At 50.5% G+C, this 20858-nt stretch overlaps 2 protein-coding genes across 7 annotated transcripts in view; one reads left to right on the forward strand and one right to left on the reverse strand.

Annotated features, from left to right (window-relative positions):
* Positions 1–6327, forward strand: part of SIK2 (salt inducible kinase 2) — a 126104-nt gene extending 119777 nt beyond the window's left edge. Inside the window, exon 15 of the mRNA XM_077893447.1 lies at positions 438–6327. Within this exon, the coding sequence (XP_077749573.1) occupies positions 438–1050 (613 nt within the window). The 3' untranslated portion in view covers positions 1051–6327. The remainder of the gene's footprint in view (positions 1–437) is intronic.
* PPP2R1B (protein phosphatase 2 scaffold subunit Abeta) overlaps positions 3619–20858 on the reverse strand; it is a 32824-nt gene continuing 15584 nt past the window's right edge. For 3 of the 6 annotated variants that reach the window (XM_077893449.1, XM_077893453.1, XM_077893448.1), the window contains 6 exons: positions 17046–17200; positions 16043–16185; positions 15578–15669; positions 11292–11413; positions 4465–4545; positions 3619–3762 (listed from right to left, as the gene is read on the reverse strand). In XM_077893449.1, the coding sequence (XP_077749575.1) occupies positions 3697–3762; positions 4465–4545; positions 11292–11413; positions 15578–15669; positions 16043–16185; positions 17046–17200 (659 nt within the window). In that variant the 3' untranslated portion in view covers positions 3619–3696. Of the gene's footprint in view, positions 3763–4464; positions 4566–11291; positions 11414–12884; positions 15146–15577; positions 15670–16042; positions 16186–17045; positions 17201–20858 lie in introns of those variants that run through there. The other 3 variants (XM_077893452.1, XM_077893451.1, XM_077893454.1) reach the window with 2 other exon arrangements.

The raw sequence follows: 20858 nt of genomic DNA on the forward strand, positions 1-20858 counted from the left end.
GCCTACAGCAGTGTACATGGCCATCCTGCAGAGAGGGCCTCCGTTGTCCCTTGTGGTAGTTCGTGTCCCCACACCACACCAGCAGAAGCAGCTGGGCCAATGTAGACTTCCCCTAATCCATTAGCCTATGGCCACCCCCAGAGGCCAGGCGTCACCCTGCTTGCACACACTCCAGATGGGAAACCAGCCTCTCGCTTCATAGGGAGAAAAACTCAGTCTTAGGGAAAATTACTTAGGGTTCAGCGTAACACTGAGGGACCAGCAGAATCGGGGAGACAATATACCAGGTGTAGGAACCCAGACACAGGTGATTCCTACCCTCCCCCCCTTTTTTTCTGCTGCGGAAAAGAGAAGTGAGAGGACTGATCCCGGATGGATATAAGATTGCCATCACTAAGGAAGATGTGAAATTATGTCTTTTGCTGTTGCCCATCTAGACTCCAACAGAAGCGCCTCTTCCTGCAGAAGCAGTCTCAGCTGCAGGCGTACTTCAATCAGATGCAGATCGCCGAGAGCTCATACCCGCCGGGCCAGCAGCTGGCCCTGCCCCGCCAGGAGCCGCCCGCACCATCTTCGCCACCACCCCCCCCTTTCAGCCTGGCCCCGTCCCTGAGCCCTGTCCTGGAGCCTACCACCGCCGAGCAGATGCAGTACAGCCCCTTCCTTGGCCCCTTCCGAGAGCTGCAGCTGCAGCCCCTGCCTCCGGCCCCTGGCCCCCGAGCCCCTCCACTGCCGCCACCGCCCCCACCACCGTCCCCTCCCCAGCAGGCAGGGGCCACCCCGGCACCCCTCCCGTTCTCCTACCAGACTTGCGAGCTGTCCGGGGCAGCATCCCCTGAGCCAGACTACCCACCTCCCTGCCAGTACCCAATGGACGGAACCCAACAGGGCAGCCTGGCCACACAGGACTGTCCACAGCGGAGCTCAGGACTGCAGGAGGCCACCTCCAGCTATGACCCACTCACCCTCTCTGAGTTCCCTGGACTCTTTGATTGTGAGATGCTGGAGGCTGTGGACCCACAGCATGGCGGCTACGTCCTGGTGAATTAGCGTCGGCACTGGAGTAAGGCAGGTCAAGTGAAGGAAGAATGGGGATTTCTATTTTTATTCCAGCCTTTTAAATTTAAAGCTTATCTTCCTGCCCTCTCCTAAATGGAGAAAAATTAAGTTGCCCGACTGGAATCCAAGGGCCTGGCCAGGCACATATCCCTTTCTCCCGGCTCTGTCCACCAGTCTTCTGGGGCAAGTGCTGGAGCATCGTGGTCGCCGAGGCTCCCGCCCAAACGTCAAGTGGAGCAGGCTCTCACGGGAGGTGGACAGAGCTTTCCACAAGGAGACACCCAGACATAGGTTTTCTGTAGAACTACACCAATTCATTATTGAGGGAAGCCTCGATGGAAGCAAAAGAACCATGTGCCGTTAGAGATGGGCAAAACACAGAAACACACTATATTTTTCACTGAGGCCAAGCAACAGCACGTTCTGTTAGGCAAGTCAAGAATATGTAATGGAATCTGATGCACAGGAAATAAAGGAAAATTGTGCTTGGTCACTGAATCCTAAGTTTGAAGCTGCTGCTGCAGGTCGTCCCCAAGACCACTGCAGAGAAGTGGAACGTGAGCTGTTTCAGGGGCCACTGAGTGACAGCTGGCACTGACCCCTGAGACTGGCAGACGTCTCCACCTGGGAGCAGTGACCCCCCCCTCTTCTGCAGGGTCCCTTAGGACTTCAGCATCGTCCCCTTTAGAACCACGAGGAGCCCCCAGGAGGGCAGCCCTGGGCCAGGGAAGACGGGCTCTTCCTGCGGAGTCTCCTGCACAGACTGCTGGTCTGGGGTCACCAGGCTGTAGAGGACCTCGAGTCTCTTTTAAAATGTAGTAACTACTTTGACTTTACACTCTGTGTTGCTAGTAGTTCATTGAGCTTTGTATATTTGGACAGTTTCGTATAGGGCTTAGAAATTTCAAGGACAAGAACATGAACTTCGATCTCCCATGTGAAGTGGTAGTGCTGTGCCTTTTCCCCCAGATCATGCTTTAATTCTTTCTTTTCTGTAGAACCAACAGTTTTCATTTATGTCAATGCTAAATCCAAAGTCACTTCGGAGTTTGTTTTCCACCATGTGGGAATCGCATTCTTAATTTCCTTAAAAGTTTTGACTTGCAACGAAACGTTCAAGTATTACAGCAATATTTAAAACCACAAATGTGTTAACCATCTAGCAGATCATCTGCCAAACACGTTCAGTGACTAGTGAAACGTAACCTTAACCCTTACAGATTTCTCATGGGACTAAGTGAGAGCTAGATGCAACAGCTCATCAATCATATACCTAGAAGTAACAAGGAACCCGTCGCTTGGACGGCAGCACCCCAGTGTTAGAAACCCAGTGTTACTGACCCAAGATGGTCATTTCTGTCCTGTAGAATGGCCTGTCCTATCAGCAGGTGAACGCGTAAGCACAAAGCATCACAAAGCACAAAGGAGAGAGACACTACGTTGATGCTGCATCTAGACACACCTTTAAGTCGCCTTTCCTGGTTGTAGCAGGTGTCCAGGCAAGTGGGGAGACATGCGCACAGCCCTCCAGTGTGGGTGACTGGAGCAGCCCCCCAGCGCTGGGGTGAGCGTCCGGGCATTAGTGAGAGGGGATGCTGTGGAGGACTGTCGTTTCTGTGACTTTACAACTCCTGAAAATCCAGTAGGAATGAATTCTGTTCCCTCCTTGAATTGTTTATTCCTCCTCATGCTTAGGATTGATGACTTCGTGAAATAGAGAACATCATTTCATTCACGCGATCCTTTCATTAAGATCTCTAATCTGTTTTCAGTCTTTGCAAAATAAGCCAGTTATGAAATAGGGCTTGATTTGTTTAGACTAAAGGATATTTTTCCAAAATATACTACAGAAGCGCTGTAATGTTTATGAAATTAAAATGCCTTCCAGCCTGAAAATGGGACGGCAGGAGTGGCACTGGCAGGTTGACACAGATGCCTGCTTCCCTCCCTCCTCCCAGGCCCCGAGCCCCCCCAGCCCAAGAACCCTGGGAGTGGTGACAGAGACTGGTAAGGCGGGGGGCAGTGGGGAATGGGGGTGCAGAGAAGAGGCTGGTGAAGGTCAGAGGGCCCAGAGCCAGCTGCAGGGACACTCCCCAGCAGTGACCAGGTCTGGGAGGCCCTCCCCGGGGGAAGAGCACGAGCCGCCCTGCCGGACCCCATGTCGTAAGCTATTTGCTTTTCTCATTATTTCAAGCAGAAATCAGTAAATTCCGTAACGATCCGTCTTTACTGAAATGTAAGCTACTGAGAGGCAACTGGTGACAGTCGATCAAGTGTTTTCCCAGCCCTGTGGGATCGCCTCCAGCCTCTGTCCCCTAACCAGTGACCTCGGGACGCTTCCAAGTGGCTTCCACACACACTCAAACACTAAGAAGGCTTCGTACCACTCTTTTTATGAGAGGCTACTTTGAAATAAGGACTTTCTTTCCAGTTTGTTTCACGTTAGCAGTGTGTACACTACTGTATATTAATCATTAGCTTTATTATCTTGTAAACCAGGCTCCTCTGAAGAGACTTTGGTGAGATGAACGTGAGGTAAAAATTTCATTCGGCAAAAAGTGCAATATGTGTGGTACTTTATTTTTTATGGTCTTTTTTTAATCCAGGGGTATTAGTCTCTGCTTTGGGAAAAATGCACTAGTTCTGCAATTTCCAGTTGGGCAAGTGTGTCTCAGTATGTACATGCAACTGATAGGCTGGTCCCTGTAAGGCAAGTAGAATGTGTTAACAGCAGAAAGGTGTGTGTTCTGTTTTCAAGCCCCTGGGGAGCTACCTGACCCTGCACCGCCCTCCCAGTACCTCAGGAACAGAGAAGGGGGCAGAAGGTTCTCTACAGCTTCCCCTCTCCACTACCGTCTTAAAGACAAACGACTGGGGCCCACGGGAGAGGACGAGGGCATGGCGCTGAGGTCTGCTGCTTCCATAGGAACAAAACCCTTTCCCTCCTGTATCAGAGTTTGCCTCCTCGGAAAGAGAAAGCCGCCTCGGAAATAAAGACCTGCTGGGCGCGTAAGCTGTTCAAGAGTCCCTCGGGTGCGGCTGGCCTGCCCCACCCTCTGAGGAGGAGGGCCTGGGTTGGGTCCTTCTGGGGAGGGGGCAGGCCACCCTCCCTCCTGCCAACTCCAGGCTCCTCCAGCTTCGCCCCTGCCCTGCCCCCACACTGTCCTTAGCACTAAGAGGGGGGATGCCCCACTAGGAAGGGCTGGGGACATCAAAGGAGCGGGGCTCCCCATTCTCCGGGATACGTTCAAAAGCCTCTGTCCTTAGTTACACCTAAGCACCCTTTTGGTTGAAAGGAAATTCCTACTCCAGACCTCTTGCCACACCCCCCTTTCTCTAGAGCCCTCACAGCGCGCTGCTGGCACCACCGGGAGCAGCGATGGAATCCCTGCGCAGGGGGCTTACCTTGGCCACATCTGTACCCCTGAACCGGGCCGCCCCTACTGCCTCCTCGGGAGCCACCCGAGCCGCTCGCTCTCTGTGTGCCTAGACATCAAAGGGACAAACTGGAGAACAGGTAGTGAGTTGGAGTCATTGCATAGGCAGGGGTCTGGGGTTGCTGTGCTGCTTCAGGACATTTTTACAGAACTTCTCTTCAGAGTGGTGTGTGTGGAAGACGAGCAGTAGCCTCTGCCTCTGTTTCAACACTGGACAGACTCTTTAAACGTATGTGTCCCACCTGCCCAGGGGCCCCAGGGGGGGGTCACTGATCACAGAGCGCCCCCCGCTCGGCCTGTGGTCCCAGGAGGCGGCAGGGTAAGCTCAGACGGGTGTCCTGCCCGCGTCCCCTCTGGGACAGCAGCTTCAGGGTCACAGCCCCCCGCAGGGGAGGGGGGCAGCTGACAGCTCTGCCCCAAGTCAGCCTGCCCATCTGCAAGGAGCAACAACTCCTAGCTGGACCTTAATTCACCAAACATTTCCCAGGGAATCTCTTCTAAGCCTCACGACAATTCTGTGAAATTAGCAGGACGCATACAGTCCTCACTTCACAGTTGAGGACACCAGAGCTCGGAAAGTTCTGGTGAACTGCCAGGCCTGTGGGGGAGCCAGGACCAGCTCTGGGGCTTCCTGGCTTCTCCCTGGGCACTCCCTCCCCTCCTCAGTAGCACCTGACTCTTCACAGCCAACAGCTGTGTCATCTTAGTTAAGCACGGGGGTGGCAGTGGCTGTGACCCTGTCCCCACAAGCGTCTTCTCCCCTGGGCAGCTACCCCCAGGCGGCCGTGCGGGAGCAGCCTTAAGAGACACAGGCCCCATACACCGCCCTCCTTCCAGGGTCCAGTTAACTACAGAAGATTAGGCTCACATCAAAGACATCTAGTTTCTCCTAGTCACACAACCTACCAATTTCCTAGAGCATATGGTGGAAGGGCACACACACCCTTCCCTGATTGCAAGGGGGCCGAAATGCAGGGCTCTGGCTCAGCACTGCAGCCCCACAGACCCAGCCCCATGGAAGGAGGCCCTCGGAGAAGAATCGGGAAAGCGGCCTGGTCTGCAGGAGGGGTGTGCCGTCAAGGTCCATCAAATAGATTAGACACTTTTAGGGATGAAACAATACGCTTTGAATACTTTGTCTTCTCAGAAGCACAGTGGGTGGGTAGAAGGGCGCTGTAAAAATTGAAGTGCTAAAGAGCATCCTGGGAAAAGAAGGGCGCAGACTGGAATTCTGTCCCAAGCGAGGAGAGCGAACTCAGACCCGCCGCTGGCTGTGCGGGGCCTATCTGGTGCAAGATCTGCTCAGTCCAGGAAATCCAAGGAGGTGCCTTCCCACTACTCGTGGTGAAAGAAACCTGCCTCCACCAAAATCTCTGGAGGGAAAAGCAGCAGAAAAGGTTTGCTTCTCTTGGGGGACTGCGATTTAAGAAATAAAAGTGATCAAGATATTTGCACTTTGTAGAAAGGGCAAGATTCTTTGCTTATTTCTGAAAGGGGGAGGGTGGTCTTTGCTGGATGTTTGGTTTGTGAAAAGAGTTACTTTTGATAAAAATCTGTAGTTATTTTTTTCTGTGTTTTTTAAATTACTAAGAGAAATTGGTGAGTTCAATAGCTTTGGTATTTTGAGTGCAAATCATAATAGTTCCAATGTGGAAAAAAATCAAAATGGACCCTGTCTCTCAATGTTAGGAAATTGCCTAAAATGCAGTTTAATAAATGATCTTTGTTATCAAATGGTAATTTACATGGGGTAATGTTCTGCGAGGAAAATGTACTGTTTTTATGTTTCCAACCTAAAATTGAATTAAAATAAAAACAACTTGTTTTCTAAGAGCCTGGGTGAGATGAATGTCAGATGGAGGTAGGGCCTTTACCTCATCAGGCCATGAGTGGAATTTGTAGAGTCTGGAAGGTGGCTGTGTTCCCTGAGCTCTGGTGCTCATTTCAGGCTACAGAAGGACAGTGGATAATATGTTCTCATTGACGTCAGCAGGGTAAATAATACCTTGCTCTGAAATCGCCCGAGTCCACGTTAGCCGCGACTGAACGCTGACGGAGCACAGCTAACCACAGCCTGTCCACGGGCACGCGGGCCACCGCTCCCGGGTTCGCGGATGTGCTCCACCCCAGAACGGCCTCGGTAGCAGGAGGAGGGGAGGCAGCGTACCGGGCTCCCCAAGTTCAAGCAACTCCAGAGCAAGGGGTGGAACCCGGGCCAGCGAGACACGGCTACCACTTCACCACGTCACGTCCCGGGGGCCGTGGGAGGCCCCCCTCCCTGCCGCGTGAACACACGGCCGCCCCTCCCAGGGCCACCTGCTCAGTGCACTCAGGCTGGACAATCCGTGAGGCATCAGAGGCCACTCTCGTACGTTCGCACGGTCCTTGTGCCAGACCCCTAGGGAAAGGGCAGTATTAGATCCTACTTTCTGGCAGCGAGTTCAACTGAGATCTGGTTTCGCTCAAACCATTTTGGTGGAGCCCATGCTATAGAACAGAGACGGCTCCCACACAGGGATCACCCACCTGCAGGTGCAGGGGTGCAGGTGGCTGTCAAGGGCAGGAAGAGAACAGAGCCCTCTGCACCGACTTGCCCTGCCCAGCACCCAGCACAGGTGCTCAGCCCTGCCCCCAAAAGACTTACTGGCTCTCAATTGCCTCTTTTTTTTTTTTAAGGAAAGCACTCAATTTCAGTAACGATGTTTTGCAGACTTTTCCCTTTCCCACCAAATTTCTCCATTTTTGTGTTGCCAAAATCCACCCCAGGGTATAGGCCAAAATAAAAGACCTGCCAGCAGAGACTGGCCAACACTAGCCAGTCAGGCCCCTGACCTACACATTCTCCAGAACATCCTTCCCTTCTGTGACCTCTGAGCCAGAGGCTTGGCCCAGGTATAGGAAGATGGGGCCAGGGAGAGCTGAGCCCCAGGCCCCGGGCCTCTGCTGGGCCAAGTGGGGCCCAGGACTTGGCAACAGTGCCCACGCTTCCAGAGGGATACGGTGTCTGCAGCCAACTCACCAGCCCGCCTTCCTCACTGCCAGCGCCCCAGACCTCTGCTTCTCAAAGGGAGAACGCAGTCACCCTCCCCATCAAGGAGGCTTTGAGCATTTTACTTGATCTCACCTTGCTCCCCAAAGATGAGGGAATAATGGGGCCTGAGATGCCGAGAAGGGGTCAGAGAGCACTGACCCTCAGGAGCAAGCCCATTACCACTCCAGGGCCACCTGCTAACTAGGAGTGGGGTCCAGCTGAACGGAGAAGAGCCTCAAGGCCTTTCCCAGAAGCCCATCACGCAGAGGACCCTGCACTCACAGCCTCCGCTGACTCTTCAGTGTGAGACCCAAGAACTGCCCTCTAGTCACCAGAGAAACCCAAATGTTGAACAGGGTCCCTGTGCCAGCAGAGTGAGCCAGCGGGCAAGCAGGCCGCTGGAGGAGGCCCCGGGGATGCAGGGCCTGGCCAGGAAAGCAGCGCCTAGCTTCCCCCAGCCCACCCCCTGGGGCAGCCACCCTGGCTCCAAGGCCCTCTGGACAGACTGGTGCCTACCTATTTCTTGCCAGGGACGGTGTGGGGGGCAGCAGCAAGCACCCCTCACAGTCCTGGGCCCTGGCACCGCTCCGAGCCCTGCCACTGGCCAAGCGCATCACCGCCAAGGCCCACTGTCCCCGGTGCTAATATGGGAACGCACGCCAGCTGATGTACCACATAGGTTTGCTGAGGTTCCGGGCAGCCTGGCCAGCCCAGCCTGCGGAGCAGAAAGCCCCGCGGAGACTGGCAGCTGCCCCGACGGCTTGTCACACCATCTCCCCTCTGCCTGCCTTGCTTCCACTGAACTCCACCCTGACACTGGACTCGGATAGTGGTCGTGTGGCACCTATGAGATCTCTGCATGGGGTTAAGGCCGGCTGCCCATTCTGCACACCCGCTCCAGGTTAGGAGCCCAGAACCTTGCCTTGGACTCCGTTCTCGGTTATGAGTTCGGGCAGCGCCGGCCACGGGTAACACCGACAGAAAAGCATTCACGAGAAGCCACATCCCACCCAAAAATGGGCTTTCGTCATCCACCTCCAACTTTCAGGTCAAGCTCCTGGGCATAGGGTCCAAGGGCCTGAGGGTCCTTCTCAGTCCCCAAAGTCCCACAGGGAGACGGTGCCGAGAAGGCCAGAGCTCGAGGGCGCTGCTCCAGCTGGCCTCCCTCGGCTCCGATCTGTCCTCAGCAAAGGCCTCTCCCCTCCCAGCATCCAGAGCCAAACTCCGTAGATGGCCCCAGAAGCACCCCGACTTCTCTCAGTGGCGGGGGGCAGGGGGGGGACACAAGGACAAGCAGCCCCTCCTCACCCAGGAGCTGAGACTCCTGAGCCACACAATGTCCCCCATCCCCCCCACTGCGGGCTAGTGGGAGCACAGGGGACAGAGGCCAGACATCCTCGGGGCCCGTATGGCTTGGAGTTTGGGGAAAATAAGTAAAACTGAAAAAAAAAAAAAAAAAAAAAAAAAAACCCAAGGGCGGAAAGAAGCAAGGGGTGCAGGAGGAGAGGAGACTCCTCGGCCGGTGTCTGCAGGACAGGCGGCTGGACAGGCGGCTGGATGGACGGGAGCGGAGGAAGGGGGTTCGGCCCCACGGCGCCCACAACCGCTATTTACGGATGCTTCGCCTGATGCGAGTCCCCAGACCTGCGCTCGCGGGGAGACTGAACGTCCCTCACAGCTGCTCCTTCCTGCAATAACAGGACTGACATCACTGTTGTCAGGGAAATGGTGTTTTGATTAAAATCATGTGACAGCTACTTCGTGATTCAATAAACAAATCCCCTGTTAACCCTCGCCTGACAGGCCAGTGGCAGCTCCCTCGTCAGAGGCCAGGAGGGTGGCCACGGGGGGTGGGGGGATGGGGGGGTGAGAAGGGGGGGCCCAGCCGCGCCAACACCACCAATGGGCAGCTGAGTTGCCCTGGGCCTGCGGGGGCTCAGCAGGGCTGCTCCCTGGCAGGCCCCGCGGGAGCTGGCAGCTCTGCAGGCCCCGGCAGGCCCCGGCAGGCCCCGGCAGCGCCCCCGCCCTAACTCTCCCTTGGGGCTGCCGGCCCTGACTTCCCGCGGCTCCCAGGGCCCCGACGAGCCACGAGCAGCGGCTGAGGCGGGTCCAGGGTCGCGACAGGGACAGTGAGCGAGGGGTTAAGAAGGATTCCTGGTTCGCTCTGGATGACTTCCTGGATCACTCACTTGGCGCCGGCCCCTGACACGCAGGGCCCTGCTGGCAGCACTCTGTCCCCTCCCTCTCACCCGGGCCACTTTCCTAGGGTCACACAAAGGCGGGGAAGGCAGCCTGAGGGTCAGGCCAGGGGGTTCTGGGTTAAATCGTCCACAGCCTCAGGGGCCTCCCGCGGGCCGGGAAGCCCCAGAAGGCAGAACAGGACTGGGGGGAGGTTGGCGCCCCAGGAAAACCAGCGCCTCCCACCCAGGGCTGTGAGGACCGACTCGGCCACCAGGGCCGGTCCCCAGCTACTCCAGGCCCAGGTCAGGGGCGACAGGCACCTCATGGCCCGGCCAGGCGGCCCTGAACTTGTAGAAAGCCCCTCACACCTTTCTTCCCAAGCAGGGCTGCGGGTCGGGCCTAAAAATATGCGACTATCATTCCTGCTCCTTCAGTGAAGGGCTCCTCCCAGGCCGCGCTCCGTGACACCCAAGGGCTGAGGGCTCAGGCGCGGGGCCCCCCAGACCAGCCCCGCGGCACCTCGGCCTGCACAACAGGAAACCGTTCTCATGGCCTCAGTTTACATGAAATGAAGGGAAAGCCACGGGGCCTTAGAACAAGCGTTTCGATGTCAGAGCCTTCACCAAGCAGCCCCACCCCTGCAGGGCGAGTGCCGGCGTCGGTGCAGCGGGGCTTCCCTGGCCCAGCGGACGCTCACACAACACGGGCTGAGCCACGCGGGGGCCACGGACGGGGTCGCCCCACAAACACAGTCCTGCCGGTGTATTTCTCCTAGGATTTTCTTAACACGTGCTCTTCTCTCTAGCTGACTGGATCGTAAGGGCGCAGTATGGAACACACACACCATACAGTGTGCGCTCACGGGCTGTTGGTGGTGTCAGTAGGCCTCTGGTCAACAGGCTATCAGTAGCAATGTTGGGGGGGGGTCAGAAGTTATATGCAGATTTTTGACTGCACCAGAAAGGGGGGCAGTGCCCCTAATCCACGCTGTTCAAGCGTCAACTATATCTGTGAGCCCCAGGCACCCTCCTAACAGCCCCAGGGCTGTGACCCATACCAGCTCCAATTAACAAACAATGACGCTCAAATTCAAAACGTTTGCACATCTTCTCTAGAGTGGCATCAAATGGGGCTTTGGACCATTACCCAGTAAAAGTGACAGGAATGGTTTTGTCCTTGAGCGGACAGGACCACCTGAGCGGAGTTGTAGCAAATATGGAGGGTCTATAGTCTCTGAGCTTAGTGGAAATAACCCATTTCTGTAAGAGCTCTTCCCCAAGCACCCTTGTCCGGTGTGTGAGCCTCGCTGTCTCTGAGCGGGGCAGCGGGGGGGGGGGGGGGGGGACCCCGAGCCACAGGAGTGACAGAGCTCCGAAATGCCCACCCCTCAGAAATACTCTCAGGACGAAGGACAAGAGAGAGGACAACAGGCTTTAAAAATATACTCTTGGCCCTAAAAGCCGGCCTGTCTCCGCAGGGAGTTAGGGCGCTGCTTCAGTGGCTACCTGCCGGAATGCCAGGCCACGGCGACCATGTCCACCTCAGCCCCCAGAGGAAGGGACCCAGGTGTCAACAGCACTTACCTTCCCGGTGTCCTCTCCAGGCCCTCTGGGTCTCAGGAAGTGGTTCTTGTCAGCCCCAGGGCCGCTGGGCTCCTCACTGTCCTTCACAGGGAAATCTAGCTTCCTCAGTCTCTGGGCCACCGCTAGAGATACAGACAGCAGTCCAGTAACGCCCCTGACCCTGACCCCCTGACCAGGGCACGGCCCTCCTCAGCCCACCTGCGCCTCCCAGCCAGGACGCCCCCAGGTGGGCAGAGTACAGGAACCTACAAGCGTGTGGTCCCCTGGGCAGAGAAAGCTGGTTCGCCCTAGAACCTTCCTGAAAGTGCCTTTCCCTCGAGCGCCATGGAAAGTGTCAGCTCGGGGCTCCCCCGCATCTTGGTCACTGCCTGCCTGCACACCCCCAACCAGGCAGAAAAGACCTGGATCCTTCCAGAACTGGTAATATCAGCCTCAGAGAACTCTGGAGAAATAAACTACTTGGCTTTTCTACCCAATGAGTAATTAAACTCATCTTCCAGATTTCCATCTCAACTGAACATTATGTAATTTCCTGGAAACAGCAGGTTCACGGAGACAAACGGGCAACAGTGAAACCACCGCGGGTACGAGGACGGGAGACATGTGAGTGACCAGGAAGAAGGGGCAAGGAATGGAGGCAGGACACACAACAGAGGGAGACTGTCACAGAAGCACAGAGTACCCATCACTTCAGCCTTAAAGTGAGGGTACAGCTCCGTCTCCCCTCAGGTTTCCAAGCAGAGATGACAGAGGAGACTCCAAGAGAAGAGTGCCAGGAGGAAAATCAAGTGTTAGAGGAATTTAAGTAAAGACAAGAAGGAAGAATTAGCATGCAGTGCGTTTGGCCACCCTGCCCACCATCCCTGGGTGGGACACAGCCACTGTGACTTCTGCAGGAAAGCACCAGATTGTCAACTCTGTGGCAACACAGTGACTAATACATAAGATTGCACCAAGAAAGCATTGCTGGAGCTCCACCACTGGCTCAGGAATGACAGGTCTGTCTCCCCAGAAGGCCTATGCAAGGATCGCAGATGCTTGGATGAGACGGCTCACAGGTCAGGCTGCCGGGCTGAGTCAGAACAAGCCATCCAGCAAAGACCCCTGAGGCCTTGGCTCCCAGTGGCCAAGCTGTGGCATTTCTGGGAGCTGAGGACTCTGACTTCAACAAGCCCTCATTGAAAACCAGACATTAACCAGTGCGTCCTTATGAAACAGGACGTACCTTCAGGTTCCTGTCTTCTTGGCAGCACAGAGGAAAAAGATCTAGTCTCTCAAACCTGTGACAGGTCAAACCCACGCAACATAGGAAGAAACACTAAGGTGGATTCCAGGGTTGAGGAGCCCTCTTTATTGGCATCAGCTTGCTATGTAGGTCTCCACTTCACTTTCCTCATCAAGCAAACAGATGCCAACGTACATCTCAGGCAGCCATGTAAATCCCCACAGAACCGTGGCCGGAGCAGGGAACATGAAGAAGGATGACCCAAAGCTTAAGGGCTGCAGAATCTTTCTGCTGTGCTGAGGGAGAATGGGATGTAGTGTGGTACCTTCGATAACTTGTTCCCGCATGTAACACATCAGAGGGACAGATTTTAGAGATTTGTTAAACACATTTTTATTGAGCACCTACTATGTACACCAGACACTGGTCTAGGTGCTGGAAATACAGCAGAAGACAGAAGAGACAAAAATCCCTGCCCTTACAGAGTTCCTGGAGCCGCCACTCTAGTGATAACAAGTTAGGAAAACTGATCCGTGGTTAATATGACAAGAATAGTTCCCCCTGAATAATACAACAGATTCCCTATTGCTTGAGATACGAAGAGCAAATGAAATCCCTAAAGGGTCACCCAAAAAGAGCCTCCTTAGCTCCCAGACCCATGTCTGAGAAAGCCAGGGCTCCTGTCTCCCCTTCACCAAAGTCTTAGAAGGAGAGGCCAACACTTAAGGGCTTCCCAATGGGTATATCTGAAGTCTAAAGGACATTTAAAAGTCCATCCCAAAACCAATGGTATTTCCAACCAAAGAATAAAGCAACAGTTGTCCAAGTTTGTTTCAAGAATCAAGACAATAGTCTCTCAAATATGCAATTCACTGAAGTGGAACATAACCTAGAGATAGTAAAAAACAGAAGAACCCCAACACTAAAATTAAATGTTTATAGCATAATATTAAAATGAAAATGTAGGAATACATTTAATCCTTGGCCCAAAAAGTAAGAAAATAGATACTTCCTATAAGGTTGGCTGGCAGTTTCAAATGGAGGCAGATGATGTGTGATTTAAAAGGTTAGGTTTCTCTAAGGTAAGACAAACCTGGAAGCATCTGGTCAAACTTGGTTTCATGTAACAATTTCATGTACAAAGTTAAACAGAACAGGACTCCCTGGCTCACTGAATGAAAGAATTAAAAAAACAAAATGGAAACAAAGAAACCACAAAGCAACATACAAGGAGCAAAAAATAAGCTACAATAAAACCTCATTAATTAGACTTCATTAGGACAAGGCCAGTTTGAGTAGGTGAAAAATATAATTAAATCTAAAAGAAAAAATATGTATATTTTCCATGAAATACATATGTATATATTTCAGAGATAGAGTAAAATACATCTTAAAAAAGGTGTGGCCTGTAGCAATCCCCAGGAAGGTATTTTAATACAACTAAAGAGTGCTCAGTAACTGGCGTAACAACTGGTAAAAGGGTGCTGTTTAAAATGGCTTCAGTAGTTCAGATACAACAGGTTGCCTTACATACTGTTAATTTGCTCCAGCAAACCCTTCAGCTTAACTCATTATCTTAAATTCCAGGAGGAATTAATGAGGTTTTACCGTGGACATAGCACAAACACTGCAAATGGTGGGTGGCCAGCATCACCGATTCTGGAACACTGGTACTGAAGCTACAGCACCAGGGACCAGATGTCAACACGCCGGACACAGAGCCAGGCAGAGAGCAGGAAATCCTCAGGATACTCTACCAGCACTTTCTCTACTCATCAGAAACATCAAACAGCAATCTTACAATGAAGCCATGAAACTACTGCATGTTAGGAGGCACTACATTTTATGTTTCTCAGCAGAGAGCAGGAGGGAGCGAAGTGTTTCGGACGCACTCACGGTGCTGCGCCACTGGCGCCCGGGTCAGTTTCAACAACACGTGAGCACCAAGATGCATCCGTACTCCAGGTTTCTGAATGACATGATTACAGTAAAAAGCAAATAAAAACCAAAACATCCAATACATGAACCCTGAGCTTCCACACCCCGCTTCCATGTGAGATGCTAATGCAGACCATCATGATCCAGGAAAATGTGGCTTTCCCTACATGCATCTCCATGTGTCTCCCAAATAGAGTGTTTATAAAATAAGTTATTCTGAACCATGTACACTGACTTTGGAATGATGGAGAGACACACAAATATATGTAAACGTCAAGAGAATCACTCCACTCCCTGTCTGGGTCCAAACCCACCCGAGTTGGTGGGAATAATAAGTGGCCAGGGCCTAATGAAGCAGTGAGATGCAGGAGCCCACACGGTGCCAGGGGAATCAGGAGGAAGACAATCAAGAAATGACTGTACCAAGTATCAGGAACTGGTCACAAACAGTAAAATGCTTCAAAAATAATTATTCCAAAAAAGATGACGAGTAAAAATCCCAGTTCATCTTTAGAAAGAATCAAGTCACTGAAATTTGATCTCTTGTAAGCTGCTGCCATCTGCTTGGATGAGGTCTTGAAGGTTCTCCACTTTTTCTCCACCCAGTTTAAGAACAGAGGGACTAGAACTCTGTGATAAGAATTTAGTAAAAGTCCTTTCCCTCCTGTTCCTCATTATGCCAACGCAAGCACTGGAAAATTCCAAACAAAATCAAGTTAGTGGTACAGAAAGTTTATGAACCGTCTACGTGAATATTAGTATGACAATAATGATGCAAGAGCATCACTGAACTCTGAACTTCTCGCTGCGGTCAGTTTCTTTACTCTGCCAAGTTCATCGAGTTAAAAACTTTAAACACGGGGGAAAAAAAAAAAAAAAAAAAACTTTAAACACGGATTGAAATCCAAACAACAAACTGTTCTTCCACCAGCAAGAGCCCTACTTCTACCCAGCCCTCTACTGCGACTCAGAAAGTGGCCTGCTTCATGGCGGGCCAGGATCTACCCCGAGGGGCATGGCATCCTAGCAGCCCCCCGCCCCTGCTCCGAAACATGCATCACCTGCCCACCTCACTCGCTCACACCCCACTAACCAGAGCACGACAGAACACAGAAAGACTTACCACTTATGGCTTCCTGTGCAAAGTATTTGACATCCATGTCCTCATCTTGACCTAACTTCTGTAGCACTGGCTTCACTTCCTCCTGCAGAGCACTAAAATCCAACAATATTGTCTGTGAGAGGCATCCTCTGGGCCAGATAAATACTATAGGGTATATATAGTCTCTGGTCATTTATGAAGTTTAAAATTAAAAAAAAAAATGTAAATGTTTATAATATATACCTGACAAGTACTAAGTATTCTAAACCCTGAAGAGACTTAGCTCCAGACAATGATCTACACATAGAGCTTCGACACAAATGACAGTCACACCCTCAGAAATGCTTGTCCAATTACTTCCTTTTACACAAACCCCTACCTTAGGTCAAGTGAAAAATCACTAAACTTAGGCTCCGCTATTACTCCCCACTTAAAAGGTAAACACTTAAATCTACTTCTTAAATAAGACTAATATTGAAATCTTACTCAGTATCTAGAATTGGTCCAATTTTCTGAAGAGATTTGGCCACATTGAAACGGACATTCGCTACTTGGTCTCCTGCCATTTTCAACACGATAGGCAACATCTGCTTAGTGGTGATTTCCTGCCCACAGGCTTCAGACAGCGCCTTGGAAAAGAATTAAGATAGCACATTTAAAACACTTTCAGGTTTTGTTTTTTGTTAAAGATTTATTTATTTGAAAGAGAGACAGAGTGCGAGCATGCATGGGAAGAGGGAAAGGGGGAGAAGCAAAGAGGATCTCAAGCAGACTCCTGGCTGAGTACAGAGCCCAACTCAAGGCTCGATCCCCCGGTCCCAAGATCATGACCTGAGCTGAAACTGAAAGTTAGACACTTAACCAACAGAGCCACCCAGATGCCCCTAAAACACTTTCATGTTTTTAAATATCTCCAAACCCAAAAAGCCAAATGAGTAACTTAAAAAGAAAGTAAGTGACCAACAGGAAAATGTTTCTAGTCTGAGCATCTGAATGAGGGATACAAGGTAACATTTAAAGAATTAAACCAGAATTCACCACTGATTTGAGTACTGCTTTTTTCCCTCTTTTTTTAAAGATTTTATTTATTTATTCACGAGACACACAGAGAAAAAGGCATAGACATAGGCAGAGGGAGAAGCAGGCTCCATGCAGGGAGCCCAATGTAGGACAAGATCCCAGGACTCCAGGATCATAACCTGAGCCAAAGGCAGATGCTCAACCACTGAGCCACCCAGGCACCCTTAACTACTGCTAGCTAGCTAGCTAGCTAGTTAGTTAGTTAGTTAGTTAGTTAGTTATGGAATTTTTTTAACTACTGCTTTTAACATGAATTTAAAAACTGACATTTTCTCCCATCAACTAACTGAATTAATCATTATAAGAAACAGGTTTCAAACAGAACACAACAGATTCAGATTTCAGAAATACAGCCCCAAATAACTCCTGTAGCAGTAGAGCTTAGCAGTAAAAGATGTGTAATACTTACATTAATGCAGAATAAAGTGGTCATTCTGTGCAAGTAATTAGGATCATTTGCCATTACTAGCACTTTGGGAACGATGGTATTCTGGGCCCACTCTGTACCAAACTTCTGAACAAGTTTCATGAGGTTGTTGGTGGCAGCTTCCCGGATGGCGTACACTGGCAGAAGAGGTGATAAGAGCACATGGTCATGCTGCTCACATCATAAGCATAACCTACTTTACTGACATCATCATCGAAGGGGGCCCCAAAAAAGCTCTCCACAAACACCCCAAATTTACTCCTACTATAATGGCAAACGTGCTCAGATAGAACTCCTAATATACTGATTTGGTCTTTTATAGTTGAAAAATGTCTATAGTCAGGGTGCCTGGGTGGTTCAGTAGTTGACCTTTGGCTCAGGTTGTGATCAGGGTCCTGGGATCGAGTTCCGCATCAGGCTCCCCACAGGGAACCTGCTTCTCCCTCTGCCTCTCTTCTCTGTGTCTCTCATGAATAAATAAAATCTTAAAAAAAAAAAGAAAGAAAGAAAAAGAAAAATGTCTATGTCCAAGAAAAAGGAGCTCAGGAGCTCATTAGAGGCAACACTAGTTAACAAATACTGAGTGTCTACAAGGTGCCAGGCATTACAGGAAGAATACAGAAGATACCCCCGCACACTATCAGAGGAGAGAAAGCTAATGCCTTCCGAGGAGTCACATGGGTCAGAGTGATCAGCATGAAGCATATGTACAAAGATCGTGAGGGCTGGAGGAGTTCAGAGAAGAGAGAACAGAGGGGTCCAGGAAGCTTCAGGAAAGAGAGGCCTTGCTCTGAGCCTCGGACATTAAGGAGAATCTGTATAAGTGGAGGAAAGAGGGGAGGTATTCCTGGAGAGGACAGACACACATGGAGCAGGGCACGAGGGAAAGCTGTAGTAAGCAAGGCTGCAAGGCTGGACAGTCAGGGGACTCGGAACAGAGCACTGTGGAAGCTAAATTTAGAGTTTGTAAGAAAAACAATGAGTTTTTAAAGCAGAATTGTGACCCGATGACCAATGTGGTATTTAAGCAAGATTATTCCAGCAGCAGCAAGAACATCAGAGGAGAGAAAGCCAGCAGGGAGGTCACACAGAGGTCACTGTGGTCACCTGCACGTCAGCAAATAAAAACCTCAGAACCATTCGCCTCTTTTCCCTTAAAAGGTTTATGTGGAAACATGTCAAGTATCATCTGTGAATAAATGTGTGCGCTTTAACATCTAGCAACTCCCTGTAAGATTTATCAAGGATATCATAAATCTAGATAATGAAAGCCCGAGCTACTATTTTCTCAACAACTCACTGGGGTACACAGCAGCAACAGTCAGGCCCGCTGCAGCTTCCTTTCCCAGGTCCTGTAAGACTCAAACCTTGGGCTTGGATAACAAATCCGGGGCAGTGGGTGCTGATTCCTGTTTCTACTTCCCTCTCCAGGTAGGCCACCCTCCCAGGTAATAGGATGGACAAGGAGAGCTATCCAAGCTGCAGCCCTCATCCTGGACAATTTATAGACGGCTTCCAGGCAGGAAATATCTACTCTCCCCAGTCCACAGATCCTTTTGGGCAATGCCACTGCTAAGAATAAGAAAGGCAGCGTAGCCGAGGAACTACATAATTTATTACTGACATGAAACCTGACCAACGTCTGTGGGAGAAGCAACCTGTCAGTGATAGCAGAAGCGCTCCCCACAGAACAGACGAGAGTCAACTGCTTTACCCACCACACTAATCCCCTCCCTTTACCTTCAGGGTCTCAGTCTTTGGCACAGCCTCCTCCCAGCTCCTCCCGTAGGGTGAGGCTTCCTAAAGCATCTGTGTCTTGTCTAATTCTGGTTTTTAATTTGCTAGAGATTTTTCTCACCTCAATGCCATGACCATAGGAAGGGATCTCAATGCCAGAGTAACCAGAGACCACACATGTGCTCTGCCTTGGCCCAGACCTCAGCTGTACTCAACTGTACTTGGCCAGATGCCTACTATGTTCTTGCCTCCTCTCAATTTTGTGCCAAAAGAATGCCAACCATTCCAGAGCTTGGCCTATTTTCTCCTCTTGTTTTGTCTCTCTCCCTATCCTCTCAAGGTCTGATGGACTCGCAAGGTTCCTCTGAATGCCTAACACACTCCATATGCTCACTTTGATTCTTTATCCTTTCTCCTAGAAGAGATAAGTTCCCCTTCTAAATTCCTAAATACTGTCCACTCAACCTCAGAAAAAGAGGTGGCACTTTCTTCCTTATACTACTCCAGATTTTTCACAATATTCTGTATTTTTTATTTTTAAAGATTTTATTTATTTATTCATGAGAGATACAGAGAAAGGCAGAGACACAGGCAGAGGGAGGAGCAGGCTCCATGTAGGGAGGCTGATACGGGACTCGATCCTGGGACTCCGAGATCACGCCCTGAGCTGAAAGCAGACGCTCAACCGCTGAGCCACCTAGGTGTCCCCATGATATTCTTTTAGTAGTTTAGTAACCAGGAAAAAAAGTTTCAAAAATGTTAACTGATCAGTGATCACTACAAAGTAGTTATCTACAATGCAAAACAAAGCCAACAACAAAAAACCCATATGATTAATTAAATACAGAATAATTTCACAGCTGGAAATTCACTGATTCAAAGAATGTGGCAACACCAATTAAGTTATGCTAGCGTGCTGCTGCAGGAAAAAGAACAAGGGTCTCTTACTCCCAAATTGGAGGGAAAATATCTACAAAGTGAGGAAGGAGTAATTGACTCCTACAGACAGAGCAATCTTATATAGAAAGGGTGTCAGGGATCCCTGGGTGGCGCAGCGGTTTAGCACCTGCCTTTGGCCCGGGGCACGATCCTGGAGACCCGGGATCGAATCCCAGGCTCCCGGTGCATGGAGCCTGCTTCTCCCTCTGCCTATGTCTCTGCCTCTCTCTCTCTCTCTCTCTCTCTGTGTGACTATCATAAAAAAAAAAAGAAAAAAGAAAAAAAGAAAGGGTGTCAGGAACTCAATTCTTTGTGGAACATTAGGACTTTAAAAGTTCCTCAGAATTTATCCAGAATGCAAGATTTCAAAATAATAATAATAATAATAATAATACATAGAATGACCCACTGGGATGTATCCTTCCCACTAATGTTAAATACGTATCAGAAATAACATAAACATTATTTTCCCTAAAGAAAAGGAATTTCTTTCCTGTGATTTACCAAACCTTTCATTTAAAAGAAAAAAAAAAATTGGCCATAAAAAGGTAACTTCTTTAGAGGACAAGAAAAAAGTCCTCACACCTTTTTTGAAAACACTGAAATTACCTGCATATATATGCTTTTACAAGATTTGCACATTTCTCTTTCACACTTTCCTCCTCACTGTCTTAACCTCATGATCTTCCACATGACCCAAATATGCCCTTAATGAAACCACCTCGGTGTACAAGCAGACACAAGTATCCCACTCCTCCCAAATATCCAGGTGTAAGCATAGCCAGTGAACAGAGATACTTTCAACACATCAAGTCTATATAAGGTGTTGTGGAACCGAAACAGGATGCCCAGCAGATGCACCAAAATATGGAACCAAAGCTCACCCAGAACACTGTAAGCCCCCAGGGCCTCATGTGAACAGCTGTCAGACCACACTGAAGTTGCCAGGCCTGGACAAAGGGCCTGGCAGTGAATCTCGCTGGTACAGAGGGCACCCCACCCTCCCACCCATCACTGCCTGGCAGACAGGAGGAGATACGCAAACCTGAGACCTTGGCAAAAAGTCAACTGCTAACAAGTTAACATGTAAGGTGGTTTTACAGAAAACATCCACTGCCT

The sequence above is a fragment of the Canis aureus genome, chromosome 3 (assembly GCF_053574225.1).
Source record: "Canis aureus isolate CA01 chromosome 3, VMU_Caureus_v.1.0, whole genome shotgun sequence".
Taxonomy (NCBI): domain Eukaryota; kingdom Metazoa; phylum Chordata; class Mammalia; order Carnivora; family Canidae; genus Canis; species Canis aureus.